Source organism: Arctopsyche grandis, chromosome 4 (assembly GCF_051622035.1).
Source record: "Arctopsyche grandis isolate Sample6627 chromosome 4, ASM5162203v2, whole genome shotgun sequence".
NCBI lineage: Eukaryota > Metazoa > Arthropoda > Insecta > Trichoptera > Hydropsychidae > Arctopsyche > Arctopsyche grandis.
The window spans coordinates 33,112,532-33,126,584 of NC_135358.1; the positions used below are offsets into that span (position 1 = coordinate 33,112,532).

A 14,053-nucleotide genomic window follows, 5' to 3' on the forward strand; every position below is an offset into this window, starting at 1 on the left:
CGAGCCGCATACAGCGGACTACTATATAAACCCACACAGCGGGCCCAACAGTCCGTCAACAGCCAGCAGCAGACCATGCTACACCAACAACCAGTCAGCTAGAAGCAGCCGGCCAACAACAGTCAAACTCCAAAAGCCAGTCAACACACAACAGCAGACCATGCTATACCAACAACCAGTCAGCTAGAAGCAGCCGACAAGCAACAAACCCAGACTCACTCAACCTGCAACAACCAACATGGAAGAACCGCTCCAGAACACAGCCGAATCCAGCCGCTTCGAGAACTTCCAGAACATATCCGCTTCATCAACATAATCTTTTATACACTTGTATACCGAAACTATATAATAAAAATAATTTATTCCAACAAAACACAACCGTGTTTCGTTAGGCCGGGATACGGTCAACATCCACTACCCCCGCCTACAGAACTTTCAGTATTTTATGCTTTATTGTCAGAATGAATTTATAATTCTATAGTATTGATTGAACTGTGTGTGTACTTATGTACGCATTTACATACATGAATGTTTACTTGAGGTGTGCGTACATTCGCACGGCACATTTCAGATATTAATTCCTAACGCATGTACGTCTTTATGGGATGCGATGCATCCGCTCTAAAATCGCCAGACAAATTGAACGACAGATTAACGGACGGCTGCTTTAAATGCAATTCTTGTCTTCTCGAATGATAGATTGCGCATCAGATGACGGGTAACCTTTCGATGTGCACAGATGCAATTATTAAAATTGAGTTGGATCTTTCAGGCGAGTTTAATAAGGCAAGATTCGATAAGTTCCGAATCTTGCCTTATTAAACTCGCCAGAAAGATCCAACTCAATTTTAATAATTGCATCGGTGCACATCGAAAGGTTACTCGTCATCTGATGTGCAATCTATCATTCGAGAAAACGAGAATTACGTTTAAAGCTGCCGTTCTGTTTATCTGGCGATTTTAGAGCGGATGCACCAAATCCGTCTTTATGTATTCATGCGTTGTTGTTTATTTTGTACTTGGTTATGTAGTGTTTTTTTTTTATATAGAGCAGTGATGCATGCCAATGGTGGATATCCATAGCATATTAAAAAATAATTTCTCTAGTGCCATAATTGACGAAGGGAGAAGTGTAATACGTTTGAATGGACAAGGCGCTGGTGTCCAGCCCTCTTAAATTCTCAGTAAACAACAAAGCGCTAATTAAAAATACTATTTTATTATCGTGTACATACATAAGTAAAATTGCCTTTGAAAAATTGGACATCATATCTGAGGCAATATAAGTATATACATTCAATTGGAATATTTTGACAACTTTAAAGCCGCTAATTTAATGTAAAAATATAATAAAAGTAATCCATTAATGTATTTTTCAAGTATATTGTATACGTATATATGTAGGTGTCATCACATCGCATGAACTTGATTGTTATTTTCGAAATTTATGTGGCCACACATTTATGTGTCCATCTGCCTCTCGATAGTACTTCGCTCGGAAGCATAACATCACATTTAGTACACGTCCAACTAGGTTCATATCCATGGAGATAAGCCACATGGTTGCTCATTTCAACGGCGGCATCTTTCGATTTGAAGACTTTCGAACATAGTTGACATTCATATATCACGGAATTTTCAAGACATTTTATGGAGTATTCACTGTCTGAAAATTTGAAGCTAATTTTGCCGGTGGGATCGGTTTCGTAAATAGCATTGAACTTGGACAGTTGAAACTTCACAGCGGGATAGGTCAACTGTTGCAATCTGACGTTCAGCGTCTCCTTGGTCACGGGAACAGTCTGATTATACTCCACCAGATTGAGAGACGACTGGTATGCTAGATAGCGCACGTACGGATACGGTGCAAAGTTCATGTAGTAGTCCGTTTTGACGGCAATGGCACCCTCGATGCACGCAATGTCTCTTATAAACTGGCTAATTATCACAAATAAGCAGTCTTTCAGCGATGACGTCAGCGATGCATTGAAAAGAAAATTTTTGAATTGGTTCAAGTATGTGGAAACGAATGACGGTAGAAATTCACCACATTTTTCTAATTGCTTATAGTGCAGATCGATGTTCATAGGAGATTCGTTCACGTGCTTATGATGGTGTTCCAAGTTGACAATTTTGAATTCATTGTGGTTGCAGTTTTCGCGAGCCAAACCAAAAGCGGGCAAGTCAATTTTAATTGAAACAAACGGCCAATTGTTCAAGGATTCCGCTGATACTTTGTAGCGTACAGGATGCGGCAAGGGAGTGGTTTTTTGGTATACAGTTTGGAGGTTAGGTTCGCTGCACAGAAATGCTTTCAATTGCCTATAAGAACTCGATAAAACAAGCAATTCTTCGAAATCAATTTTTGGATCGAGCAAACACTTTTTCTTGTAAATTTTAACATACGGTTGCAAATAGCTCCAATTTCGTTTCAAATACCTAAAAATATTGCAGTACACCACATTTCTTGCGCTGTTATGATTAAATTGATCAATTATACGATATTTTTTCCATCGACAGAGGAGTATTTTGAGGAAGAGTTTATTCAATACTTTTTCGAATGAGCCCCTTTCATATTTCTGCATCTTTTTTAATATATCTTTAGTATCCTCTGCGCTGATTAGCGATGTATTCTTAAGCCACTCCGTTGCTTGAGTCGACAAATCAACTGGACGTATCAAATTGATGAGTTTCATCAAACTGGTACTCAAAGGGACTGAAACAAATAATATTTTAGAAACACAATACTTTTTAATCAAATACTATGTATATAGACCACTTTCGAAAATAAAATTAACATCATACTAAATATGTAATTTAATTTAATATATGTAATTACACAAGTAATTTACCATATAAATCATTCGGATTTTCATAGTCTAGTATATACGAAGTGATTCCTTTTGTAGATTCTACTTTGCATGGTGTATAGTTTAAATACTCTTCAGTCTCACTTTCTTCGTCTGATTCAATGTTATATGTTATAACCTCGGGTGATGTCATTATCGAAAATGTTGGCTGAAAATAAAATCAATGCAAATTTTCAATTATTTTGATATTACAAAATCGATATTTTAGACAGAATTAGTTGATGAAAACTCGCTTTAAAGCCGAAAAAAAACTATATAAAATAAGACATTATATCAAAATTGATATTTTTTCATCGAAAATACAGGTTTTTCATTTAAAATTGACCCCTTTTCAATGTCAATTTGAAACGGAAAAAAGGGTCGATTTGAAATGAATTAAGGGTCAATTTGGAATGAAAAATCTATATTAAATCATTTTCTAATAGTGAAATTTAAACATTTCTATTGCATAAATATATGCCTCTTAAGGCAAAAAAAATAAATTACATCGTAAGCAGACTTATAAAATCTGCACTTTTATATACCATTTCAGTAAACAAACTTTAGATCTTGATTTATATCGGTCAACGAGCTTCGTTAAGAATTTAGCTGATTGATAGGAAATGCATATTTTTCTCTATACTGCTAAATTCAGTTGAAATACAATATAGTTTGCACGGCATATACTTAGGTAATAAATAAGATATAGTGTGAAAAAGATATAGGCATTTAAACAATAAAAATCTGACAAAAAGAGTAGAACATACAAGGAAAAGGAAAGTCAAATATATAAGGTTACTGGCCAATAAACATCGTCTCCAAAATTTTTGCATTATTGAATTTTGCTTATAACGATTATTTTTACCATTGAACTATCGGAAGCTATTTGAATTTCTATCGGTGACCAACCAGCGTAAAATGGCAAAGTTTCAAACCGATTCTAAGAATGTAGGAATATTGCCTGAACGATTAGCGAAGTAAAATATAATAGCATAGCCTTGTAAAAAGATTTGATTTGTTGAATATCATCAAAGTGTCCCACATTTGGACCCGTAACCTATTCAACATGTTTGCAAGACCACAAAGTTATTGATTCGTTTACTTATGTATAGACCACATGGCGCTATGAATAATATATCTCTATAGAAGGGGGATTTGTATGTGTTCCATCTCGGACACGAGTCCCGCATTACAACGAAAAATATCTGGCCACTTTATACTTAAGATAGGTATATTGATAAACGAAGCAAGTATTCCGAGATCATCACTGACGCGACTTTAAGAGTAAATCCGCGATATGGTGAATATGGTGAATCGAGACAGACATAATGAATGTTTTATGTGTGTGTATGGTATTTACAATACAATATGTAGTGTCAAGTTGTGGAGTTTTTGTTTGATTATGGCAAGGAGTTCGGTTTACTCCATGCAAGATATCGGATCTTATGTAAATCGAGAGCTGAACACTTACAATAGAATATGCATACAAAAGCTCGGAGCCGCACAATAGTGACAGTTATAGATGTCAGCCGCAGCGTTCGGCATTTAGCCGCCATTAACATGTCTACCAGTGTACATTATTACAATAATATGTAATATTGGGTTCGGTGATTACTGGTCACAAAAAGTCACTAAAATCTCTATAACGGAACATCTGGCAGCCGAAAAGTCCATCATACTAACGATAACTATCATAGTAACGAGAACTTGAGTGCCAAATATTGTGTATTCGCGATTTTCATGGCAAAAATTGTCTTTGAGACCACCCCAATGTGACGAATAGTCCAATTACCGTAATATTGCCAATGGATTATTTCTACTTGCTTCTCATTAAAATGAGATGTCGCCTTTCCTATAAAAGTATGTAAGACAGGGAAGGTATGTTGACCGTATCCCGGTCTAACGAAACACGTGTTGTGTAGTTTGAAAGAGGATCGTTTATTTTTGTTCAATTGGTACAATGGTTATTGTATGTACGAAGAGGTTTCTTCGGAGATGTGATCTAGTTGAACTCTAGAGGCTCACTCTGCCGGTGGAGGTTGCTGCGTTGCTTTATAAACGTTTTGGGTTGAAGTGTGTCGTGTGCACATCTTTTGTTCTTGGTAATCGCGCTGCCCTAGTTATGCTGTGAGCGTGGTTTTATGGGTTCATACGCCTGGACGTAGTTCGTGGTTTTTATGGGTTCAGTGAGTTCTTCCTTTGTTTCCAAGACACGTGTATAGAAACACGTGTCGACCTTTTGACGAGGCGAGCGTGTGCCATGCGTTAATGACTTTCCTGGATATGTGTCGCAGTGACCTGATGAGATCATTTCAGTTGTACTATATGCCTACAAGTACACAACAGATTGGGGCCGCCGATACCAACAATATTACTTACAATAAATATAAACAATGATTTTTTCACTTTCTTCATTTTGTCCATAGACATTATGTGACTAGAGATGTGCCGGCGGTAAAAAAAACCCGATTTATCCCTGAGAAAATTGGGCGATGGAAATTTTGTGAAAATTGAAAAAAATGTATCTCAATCAGATTTACAAATTGACACATTTTTATGCACTCGCTGTCCGAGCCAAAAATCCCACATGGCCGTGTTTTGGGCTCTTACGGGCGCGCACTCATTTTACGAGGCGCGCTCATCTGTCAAACTGAGACGCCCGCCATCCGCCGGCCGAGACGGTACTGGCGTGGCTGGTGGCTGGTTTACCTTGCCTGACCAGTGACCAGCCAGCGTACTCATCCACAGCCCCCGCCATAAAGGGGCACAGGCGAGAGGCGAGAGGCGAGAGGCGAGAGGCGCCGAGAAACTCCCCGGCTCGCCATCTACTCCTTAATAAACAGGGATAAACTGACTTGACGTGTCTAATTTCCCACCCCGCCCTGTTCCAGCACGTGCTCCAGAGCGAGCTGAACACACACAGAGAGACGACGACACACACACAGCCGCTGGTCACCCCATACATACAGCTGCTGAAGCTATCGTTCACTCGCATTGGCGCCGTCCACACAAAACGATATCTACTACCGATATTTCCATATCCAGTTCCTAAATAGCAACCACAGGTTGCAATATGTGTACTGGATATGGAAATATCGGTAGTAGATATCGTGTGTGTGTGGACGGTGCATTGGGCAATTATTTCTAAACATTCTTAAAAAATTATTTATTTTCTAAAAAAATAGATTACCATCCTCCTTTTCCTGGGCTTGGGACCCTGCTACAGTTTCAGGCAGTGTTAGCAAAAGCATAGCAACACAAATGTTTGGATATAATACTTTTAAATTATGCTGTTTTATAAAATTTAATACAATAAGGATTAATTTTACCTTGAACTTTATTTGAAAGAAAGGCTTTTACATTGATAATTTCATTGCTAATAATATCAGATTTTGAATTCGCGATGAGCTTAATTTGAAGAACGGTTCTTTCCAGTAGATTGTTTAAAAAATACAAAAAACCCCACATCTTTAAATATTCGTTTAACTGTTCGAATCTAAGATATTTTTTTTAGGAATATAATTATACGTAATCAGCTAGAATCTTCCAGCGATATATTGAAGCTGAAAATACATAGTGTAAACAATTTTCGGAGAATATCGAAAAAAGTTTGCCATGTTACAGAAGATTTCGCAGCTACTTATATATAGTTACTACTACTACTTAATTATAATACAGAAGGGAATGCGTATTTACTCAATGAATAGAATTTGCCGAGTACACATGTTTGAGTTTAGAAAGTAAAGGTGGGTTTGCGCTCTAATATAAAATTTTGTAAGGCCTTTGGCGCTCTAATTTTAAATTTTTAAGCGCCTTTGGTGACAAAAAACGTCTTAAGACACCGCTTTTTAAAGAATTGATTATATTTCATTTGTCTTTTAATGATAATACAACACGTTTTCTTTTCCATATTGGTAATATTTAAGATTTAATACTTAAATCGCGATCAAATTTTCGAGAAACAAACGTCCTTTGAGTATTGAATTTTGAAGACAACTGACTCATTTCTCCGTCTTAATTTGGAATTTTTTGTTACATACCTCCTTTAAGTTTCACTTACGATTACGATTCAGAAAAAAGTTTGCCTCTTATCCGATTGTTTTCATACTTTGCCATATAGCTCATTTTGTTCATCAATATAAGTAAATGGATCCTCCGCCATTACGATGGTGCAAAAATATCGTGTAAGACGCGTTTGATATCTGCCCGGCGAGATAGTCGTTGACGTTTATCCATCGTTTATTAGTTTTAAACATAGATGGCGGTAGTAAAATAAAATTATTGTTTTTATTCAAAATAATAATTTCATATACAAATTATAGAAGAGGTATGTTTTTAAAAAACTTTTTTTTATTAATTATGGTATGCATTTCAAAGCAGTAAAATTTGTGTTTGTTTTTAACAATCCGGATAATCGAGGTTCTACTGTATATACACATTTGAAAATTCTAAAGATTTGATAAAATTGTAACCATAGATATGTATGTATGTACTTTCCTAAGTGACTCATAATAAATATCGCTCACAATCAATATTCAATTAATTTAATAGAAATGCTAGTCCATTTTCATTTACAGCCACACCATGAAGTCAGACAGTGATATACTTGTTTTATTGAAATTTTATTGTATCATAAACTACTTACCCGGGTTGCAAAAAGTAAAACTTTGTAATAACAAACTTATTGAAATTGATGCGTTTTATAAAGCGTATGCTTGCTTTATAACATTATGTATTTGTTCATATGGAACATGGTCGGTGTATCAAAATATTTTCATACTCTTGAGTAAATATAGTTCTTGCTATTCCATAGTATATATTGCCAATCTCTCATCAACAGTTTTAGTGCACATCCTTATAATTATACACAGTAACTTTTTAAGCCCTACTCCAGCACTCAATATGTACAAATCATTAATGGATATTGATGATATATTCAAGTATACTGAGAAAGAACAGCGAGATTCATTTTTTAGGAAAATATCATTGTTTTTCATGATTTTTATAATCTTAAAAACAGTACACATTTTACCTACTTGTTCTTCATTGAAAAATTTGTATATAATAATTTTTCACGTTTGTCTAGTCGTAATTGATCTAGAAATTTTTCATTTTGCTATTGACATCAATATGATATCCAGAAGAATGGAAAGATTGAATACAAGACTTATAAAAAGTATAAAAAACGTCAGCGCATTACAGGATACGGGTGTTGATTTTGAATTAAGCACTAGTATACTTATTAGTCTATGGAAAAATGTCGATGATATTAAAACCAAAAGCATTGAAGAACACATCGATGATGTGAATTTGAATTTAGATACATATTTGTGTGTATTTGATAAATTTAAATTAGCTTTTCAAAGTCTAAGCAGTTGTTATTCTTTAAAAGTAATTTAATATGCATTCGAATTTATCCGTAATTTTAAATATGTCTCTATTACATTTTTCATGTTTTAGATTTTGCTAATTATTTCATCAATTTTTCTCGGAATTCTTTCGACTGTACTTTCATCAATATATCTCGTCAACTATATAGGAATAGTGAGTACATTTCATAAATATGCATACGAATATGAAACCTAAATACTAATTTCTCATTTTAGTCTTCAGTATATGTTCGTAACACTATGATATGGATAATATATCAATTAATAAGACTACTTGTTTTTACTACCAGTGGAGAGATTTTATGTAACCAATATGAACATATTAATACAATTGTAGGCAAGTTGCTGATTGCAATTGAACATGGTATTTAATCCTGTTAAATAAATTATATTTTCAATTCCATTTAAGATGAGTTTAATCATTTTTAATATTTTAGAGAATGAAGAAACACTGTTATTGGATAGATTTCTGCGGCAATTGGAACACACTGATTTTAATTTGACAGCCAAATGTTTTTTTGTAGTAGATTATAGATTTATTTTCAATATGGTTGGAGCTTTTGCTGCATATATTATTGTTCTAACACAGTTGTCCAACTAAGAGTCTTATTAGTAAGAAAAGAGAGTTTGAACAAATGCTTTCCTGAAATTGTTATCCTTGCATGATTGTGTAGATTTCTATAAACAGAATTCATTGAATATTTGGAACCATTTAGCAATAAATACAGAAAATTTAAATGTACAAAAAATCTTTTTACAAAGTTGTTTTACCCGGCTTCGCTCAGAATTTGTAATATAAGCAGCTTAAACATGGTGAATCTAATAGTAAATATTTATTTGTTTTTTTCATAAAATTTATTTGAATCGAAAAAAATATAATATTTAACCAATTGAATTGTCGTCATAGAAACTTTTTTTTGTTTTCGAAGTTCCCAAACAAAAATACTTACAAACATACTTATATACATGCAAAATCTCTTTCGAAATTATATATTAGATGGAAATCATACACAGGTTTTTCATTCCAAATTGGCCTTTTTTCATTCCACATTGACCCTTTTTCGTTTCAAATTAACCCTTTTCCATTTAAAATTGATATTGAAGAGGCGTCAATTTGAAATGAAAAACCTGTATATAATATCGCTATTCTGTGTGTGTGCGATAACGCTCGCCGTACTATAATAGTCGTTTCGATTTGACACACATATGTTTAAATATTGTAAAACGCAAAGCAATATTTAATATTTTGGGAGATATTTATTGAAATAAAGAAAAGTGGACTTACGCCATATTCAAATATAACGGCTCATGTATAAATTGTGTACACATAATATGTAGTAACAATTGTAAAACTACAATTTATTAATTTATTTACATAGGGAAGGCACACTCAAAGAGCCCAGAGGGTTAAATTTACAGAATTGCTATGAAAACATGACAATTAACAAAATTACTATGTAAATTACTCTATCAAATTAGCAGTTTTTATTCTATCAAATATTCGACATATTATTTTATTCTATCAGTAAATTATTCTATCAAATATTCGACGTGAAGTGTCAGAATATTTTTTTTGTTAATCGATGTTTATAAAAGCTATCCGAATGGCTGAAATTATAAAATTAAAAATAAAATATTTAATATGAAATAAAAATTATGAATACCTTTTACAATTGGTTAAAAAGAGACAATGACATGATATGGATGCACAAAGTACATAGTAGTATATCAAAAGTTTTAGGATTGCAAAAATTGAAAATACGAAAAGATAAATCGATAATACCAAATGAAATGCATTATCAAATATATGTCATCGTACTTTGTGTCACTGTCATAATTTGTTCCATTTACGAATTGATATTTGAAAAATATGCAGGAAATTGGATAACTGATTCAACTTGTCTCACAATTATATTATTGATTCACTTTTGGGTTTGTATTATACTTGGGTTGGCCATCATTTTTAACGGTGCGTTTTCAACTTCCCAGTCTTATATGAAAGCTTTTAAAATACTGGAAAATGTAGATCGCAATTTGAATTTTTCTCAAATAGACACATCTAAATTTCGCGTCGGGCTATTGATTGTATATTTTTTGTATTCCAAAATAAAATTTTGGACCGTTGTGTCAGATGTAAATGTTTGGAGTTGGTGTATGACAGTATTTCTCGGAAACATTGTTGTGCTTGTAATTGATTTGGAAACAATATTCATGGGAGCTTGGATTTTCATATTAATAAAACGATTTAATGTTCTCAATTTTCATTTACAAAAAAATCATTTAAAAACAGAAAATGGTGGGGTGGTAAAATACCAACATAAACCTTCAATATTAATGAAAATTTGGAATAGTGATTTTAATACTTTCTATCCACCCATTTACCATAAAGAGATAGAGAATAAAAATTTGTATTTTTGGTTATTAGCTATTTATGACCAACTTTTTGATGTTATTGAAATTATAAATATATGCTTTGGATTTGCGGTAAATATATTTTATATACACATTTAAAAATACATACATACATATGTGAAAAATGTAGATAATTGTTTTTATATTGCAGTTATTTGGTACCTTATTCATCGCTTTCAATGGAAGTCTTATTACTATAATTATGATGTTAGAAATTAATATAGATGTACGTAATTAGGTTTAATGTACATATTATGAAGTTTAATTTGATCATTTATTACATTACTCTTATTTTATTGTAGGTATTTTCAATCATCATTTCTTTTAGCTGGTGCCTTATGCAGTTAATTTATACAATATTAATAGCTATAATGTGCGAAATTTTAAAATCAGAAATTGAAGTCACAAATACAATAATACAAAAAAAAATTATATCTCTCACAACTGGTAAATTAAAATAAAGTACTTTTGAGTAAATAAAAATTAATTCTTTATTATAATGCTAATATTTTTATTTCAGATAGTAGCGAGATTAGAGATTTGGAAAACTTTGTGAAATTTCTTTGTCAAAGAAGTGTCAATATTTCGATTTTTAACGTTTTTCCGCTTGATTTTAATTTTATTTTTATTATGTTTGGCTCGTTACTGTCTTATTCAATAATTATTTTTCAAATTGCTCAAAAACAATTATATCCTTAAAAACATGCCACAAAACTTAAATATGTATACAAATATTAAGTGAGTATGAATTATTGATGAATATTAGCTATTTAAGGGAGTGTACAAATATGACGGTAATCATATTGATAAACGCGTTTGTGTAAGGATATACATATGTATGTATATGCATGTATAATAGCAACACTTATTGAATTAAAATTATTCAATTAAATTATCAGCTAAGTGTATTAAAAATACTGATTTTTTACTTTATTTTACATGAAGCGTTATCCAGTGGCGTAGCGTAAATTCCTGGAGCCCCCCCACAAAATATTTTCAGACGCCTCCCCCCCATATATTCATATTATTTACATACAGCAAAATAACTTTCCAAATTAATAATTTATACCTTTTTTACGTATCGGTATATATCGAATATATATACCTATATATCGAAGTGCATTAATAGTTTAATCTGGACGACCAACAAGCAGAGCAAAATCTGTTTAAAGTAACTGATGGTGAATTTTCCTTAAAAACTTCCCACCTGTTAATGGTGGCACCGAAAAATTTATAAAGTTATAAATTTTAATGGTTTTAATCATATAATTTTGTTTTATTGTTTACACATTGAAAAAATATATCCAAGAATAAGAGAATTCTCAGCAAATAGGTTGAAGTGGCACTGACGTTTAAAAGATGGAAAAAGACGGCAGTCTTCTAGCCCTATTGGCATAGATCAATTACACACTGAGGATGAATTCAAAATATGTATAATAATGTATGTACATACATATAGTACAAATAGGTTGAAAAATTATAGACGTTTTTAAAAAAGTTGTTTCAAAAAAATTACGGAACAAATTAAAAAATCAGTGAAAAAGGCGCGCTTCGTGGCGCCCCCCAGTTCTCGGCGCCCCCCCCGCATTGTGGGGTCTGCGGGTGCGGTAGGTACGCCACTGGCGTTATACCAAAGCTACCCAAAAATTATGAAAAAGAAACTCAATACAATAAAAGTAAAAACTATGAATGCGTTTTATAAATGGTTGAAGACAGGAAGTGATATGATATGGATGAACAAAGTATACAGTGCTATATCAAAGGTATTGGGTTTGCAAAAATTGAAAATAAGCAAGGATAAAACTGCATCACCAAATGAAATGCTTTATCGAATATATGTTATTGTACTTTGTATCACTATCATAGTTTGTTCTGTCTATGAATTGATATTTGAACAAAATGGTGGAGATTGGATAATCGCATCTACATGTTTGGCAATTCTATTCTTGATTACCTTTTGGGTGTGTATTATACTTGGCTTGCTTATCCTTTATAAAAATGCACTTTCAATGTCTAATTCTTACATGAAGGCATTTGAAATACTGGAAAATGTGGATCGCCATTTCAATTTCACTCAAATAGATACGTCTAAATTCCGCGTCAGTTTACTGATGGCATATTTATTGTATTTCATAGTGAAATTTTGGACAACCGTGTCGGATTTCAATGTGTGGAGTTTTTGTATGACGGTGTGTCTTGGAACCGTTGTTATAACAATTATTGATTTGGAAACAATATATATGGTAGCTTGGATTTCCGTATTGATAAAACGATTTAATGTTCTTAACTTTCATTTACAAAAAACACACCTGGAAAAAAATAAGCATGAAGTGATTCAATACCAATACAGGCCTTCATTTTTAATGAAAATGTGGAATAGTAATGTTTATAATTTTTATCCATCGATTCAATCAACACAAAATGTTTTCAATAGTTTATTACAAATATACGACCAACTCATTGATGTTATTGAAATTATTAATATACGGTTTGGGACTGCTGTAAATACGATTTTATTTTATATATCAAAATACACGTTTCAAAATATGCGGGTAATTAAACTGTTATTCATTGCAGTTATTTGGAACATTGTTGATCGTTTTCACTGGTTGTCTGAGTACTATAAATATAGTGTTAGAAATTGACATGGATGTGAGTGATGGGGTTTATTACATATTATATATGATACTTATCTAGTACCAGGGCCGACGAAAGTGGGGGGGAGGGGGAACCGGGGTAAAGTTACAGGACACGGACTACTCGAGGGGTCCGTATTGGGATGTCCAACCAGGGTTGCTAGACGTCCCTATTTGAGCGTAACTGTCCCGAGTTCAACAGGCAAATCCCAAGTCCCGCATTGCTTCTGAAAATCCCGACATAACAAAATATGTACAAAAATGTACCTAAATAGCAATTTTTCACTTCAAAAGTAACAAATTTAAATCCATTAAAGTCTTGTCCTTAAACTAAACATGAAAATTAAATTTTCTTCAATTGAAGAATTAACAAAATATGTTATATTATTTGCAATCTTCTATACGAAGATGTCTGTTTATTAAACAAATTTTTACTGAAGTAAATGAGAAAAAAAACAATGTATGAAAAATGGACAATATTTTTTAAAGATCATTCCATTTACAATGATTTGTATAAAATTGTAGCCCAAATCCTCTCAATTCTACATTCCATTGCAATTTGCGAAAGAATATTTAGTCTAGTGAGAGCAACCTGGAGAGAGGAGAAAAACAGATTATTATTAAAAACCGTAGAAGCTGAATTAATGCAATTGTAATGACTTAAGAAAATTTATATGAAATAAAGTTGGTGAACATAATTTGAAACATGCTAAAAGCTAGGAAAAAAACTTTTAATTTTGATTTTTAAATGCTTTTTATTATTACG

The 14,053-nt window shown here is 32.7% G+C and overlaps 2 protein-coding genes across 2 annotated transcripts; one reads left to right on the forward strand and one right to left on the reverse strand.

The window, feature by feature from the left end:
- Positions 1-1,045: 1,045 nt before the first annotated feature.
- LOC143911144 (uncharacterized) lies at positions 1,046-4,436 on the reverse strand. The gene is made up of 3 exons (XM_077429904.1): positions 4,321-4,436; positions 2,853-3,018; positions 1,046-2,716 (listed from the first exon to the last, which is right to left on the reverse strand). Exons 2-3 carry the CDS (start codon positions 3,001-3,003, stop codon positions 1,446-1,448), a joined length of 1,422 nt encoding a protein of 473 aa, XP_077286030.1. The 5' UTR covers positions 3,004-3,018; positions 4,321-4,436; the 3' UTR covers positions 1,046-1,445.
- A 1,042-nt stretch (positions 4,437-5,478) lies between these two features.
- On the forward strand, positions 5,479-9,247 carry LOC143910346 (uncharacterized). Its single transcript, XM_077428777.1, has 4 exons — positions 5,479-8,240; positions 8,310-8,393; positions 8,456-8,603; positions 8,677-9,247. The coding sequence occupies exons 1-4, from the start codon at positions 7,434-7,436 to the stop codon at positions 8,838-8,840; spliced, it is 1,203 nt and encodes a 400-aa protein (XP_077284903.1). The 5' UTR covers positions 5,479-7,433; the 3' UTR covers positions 8,841-9,247.
- Positions 9,248-14,053: the final 4,806 nt, after the last annotated feature.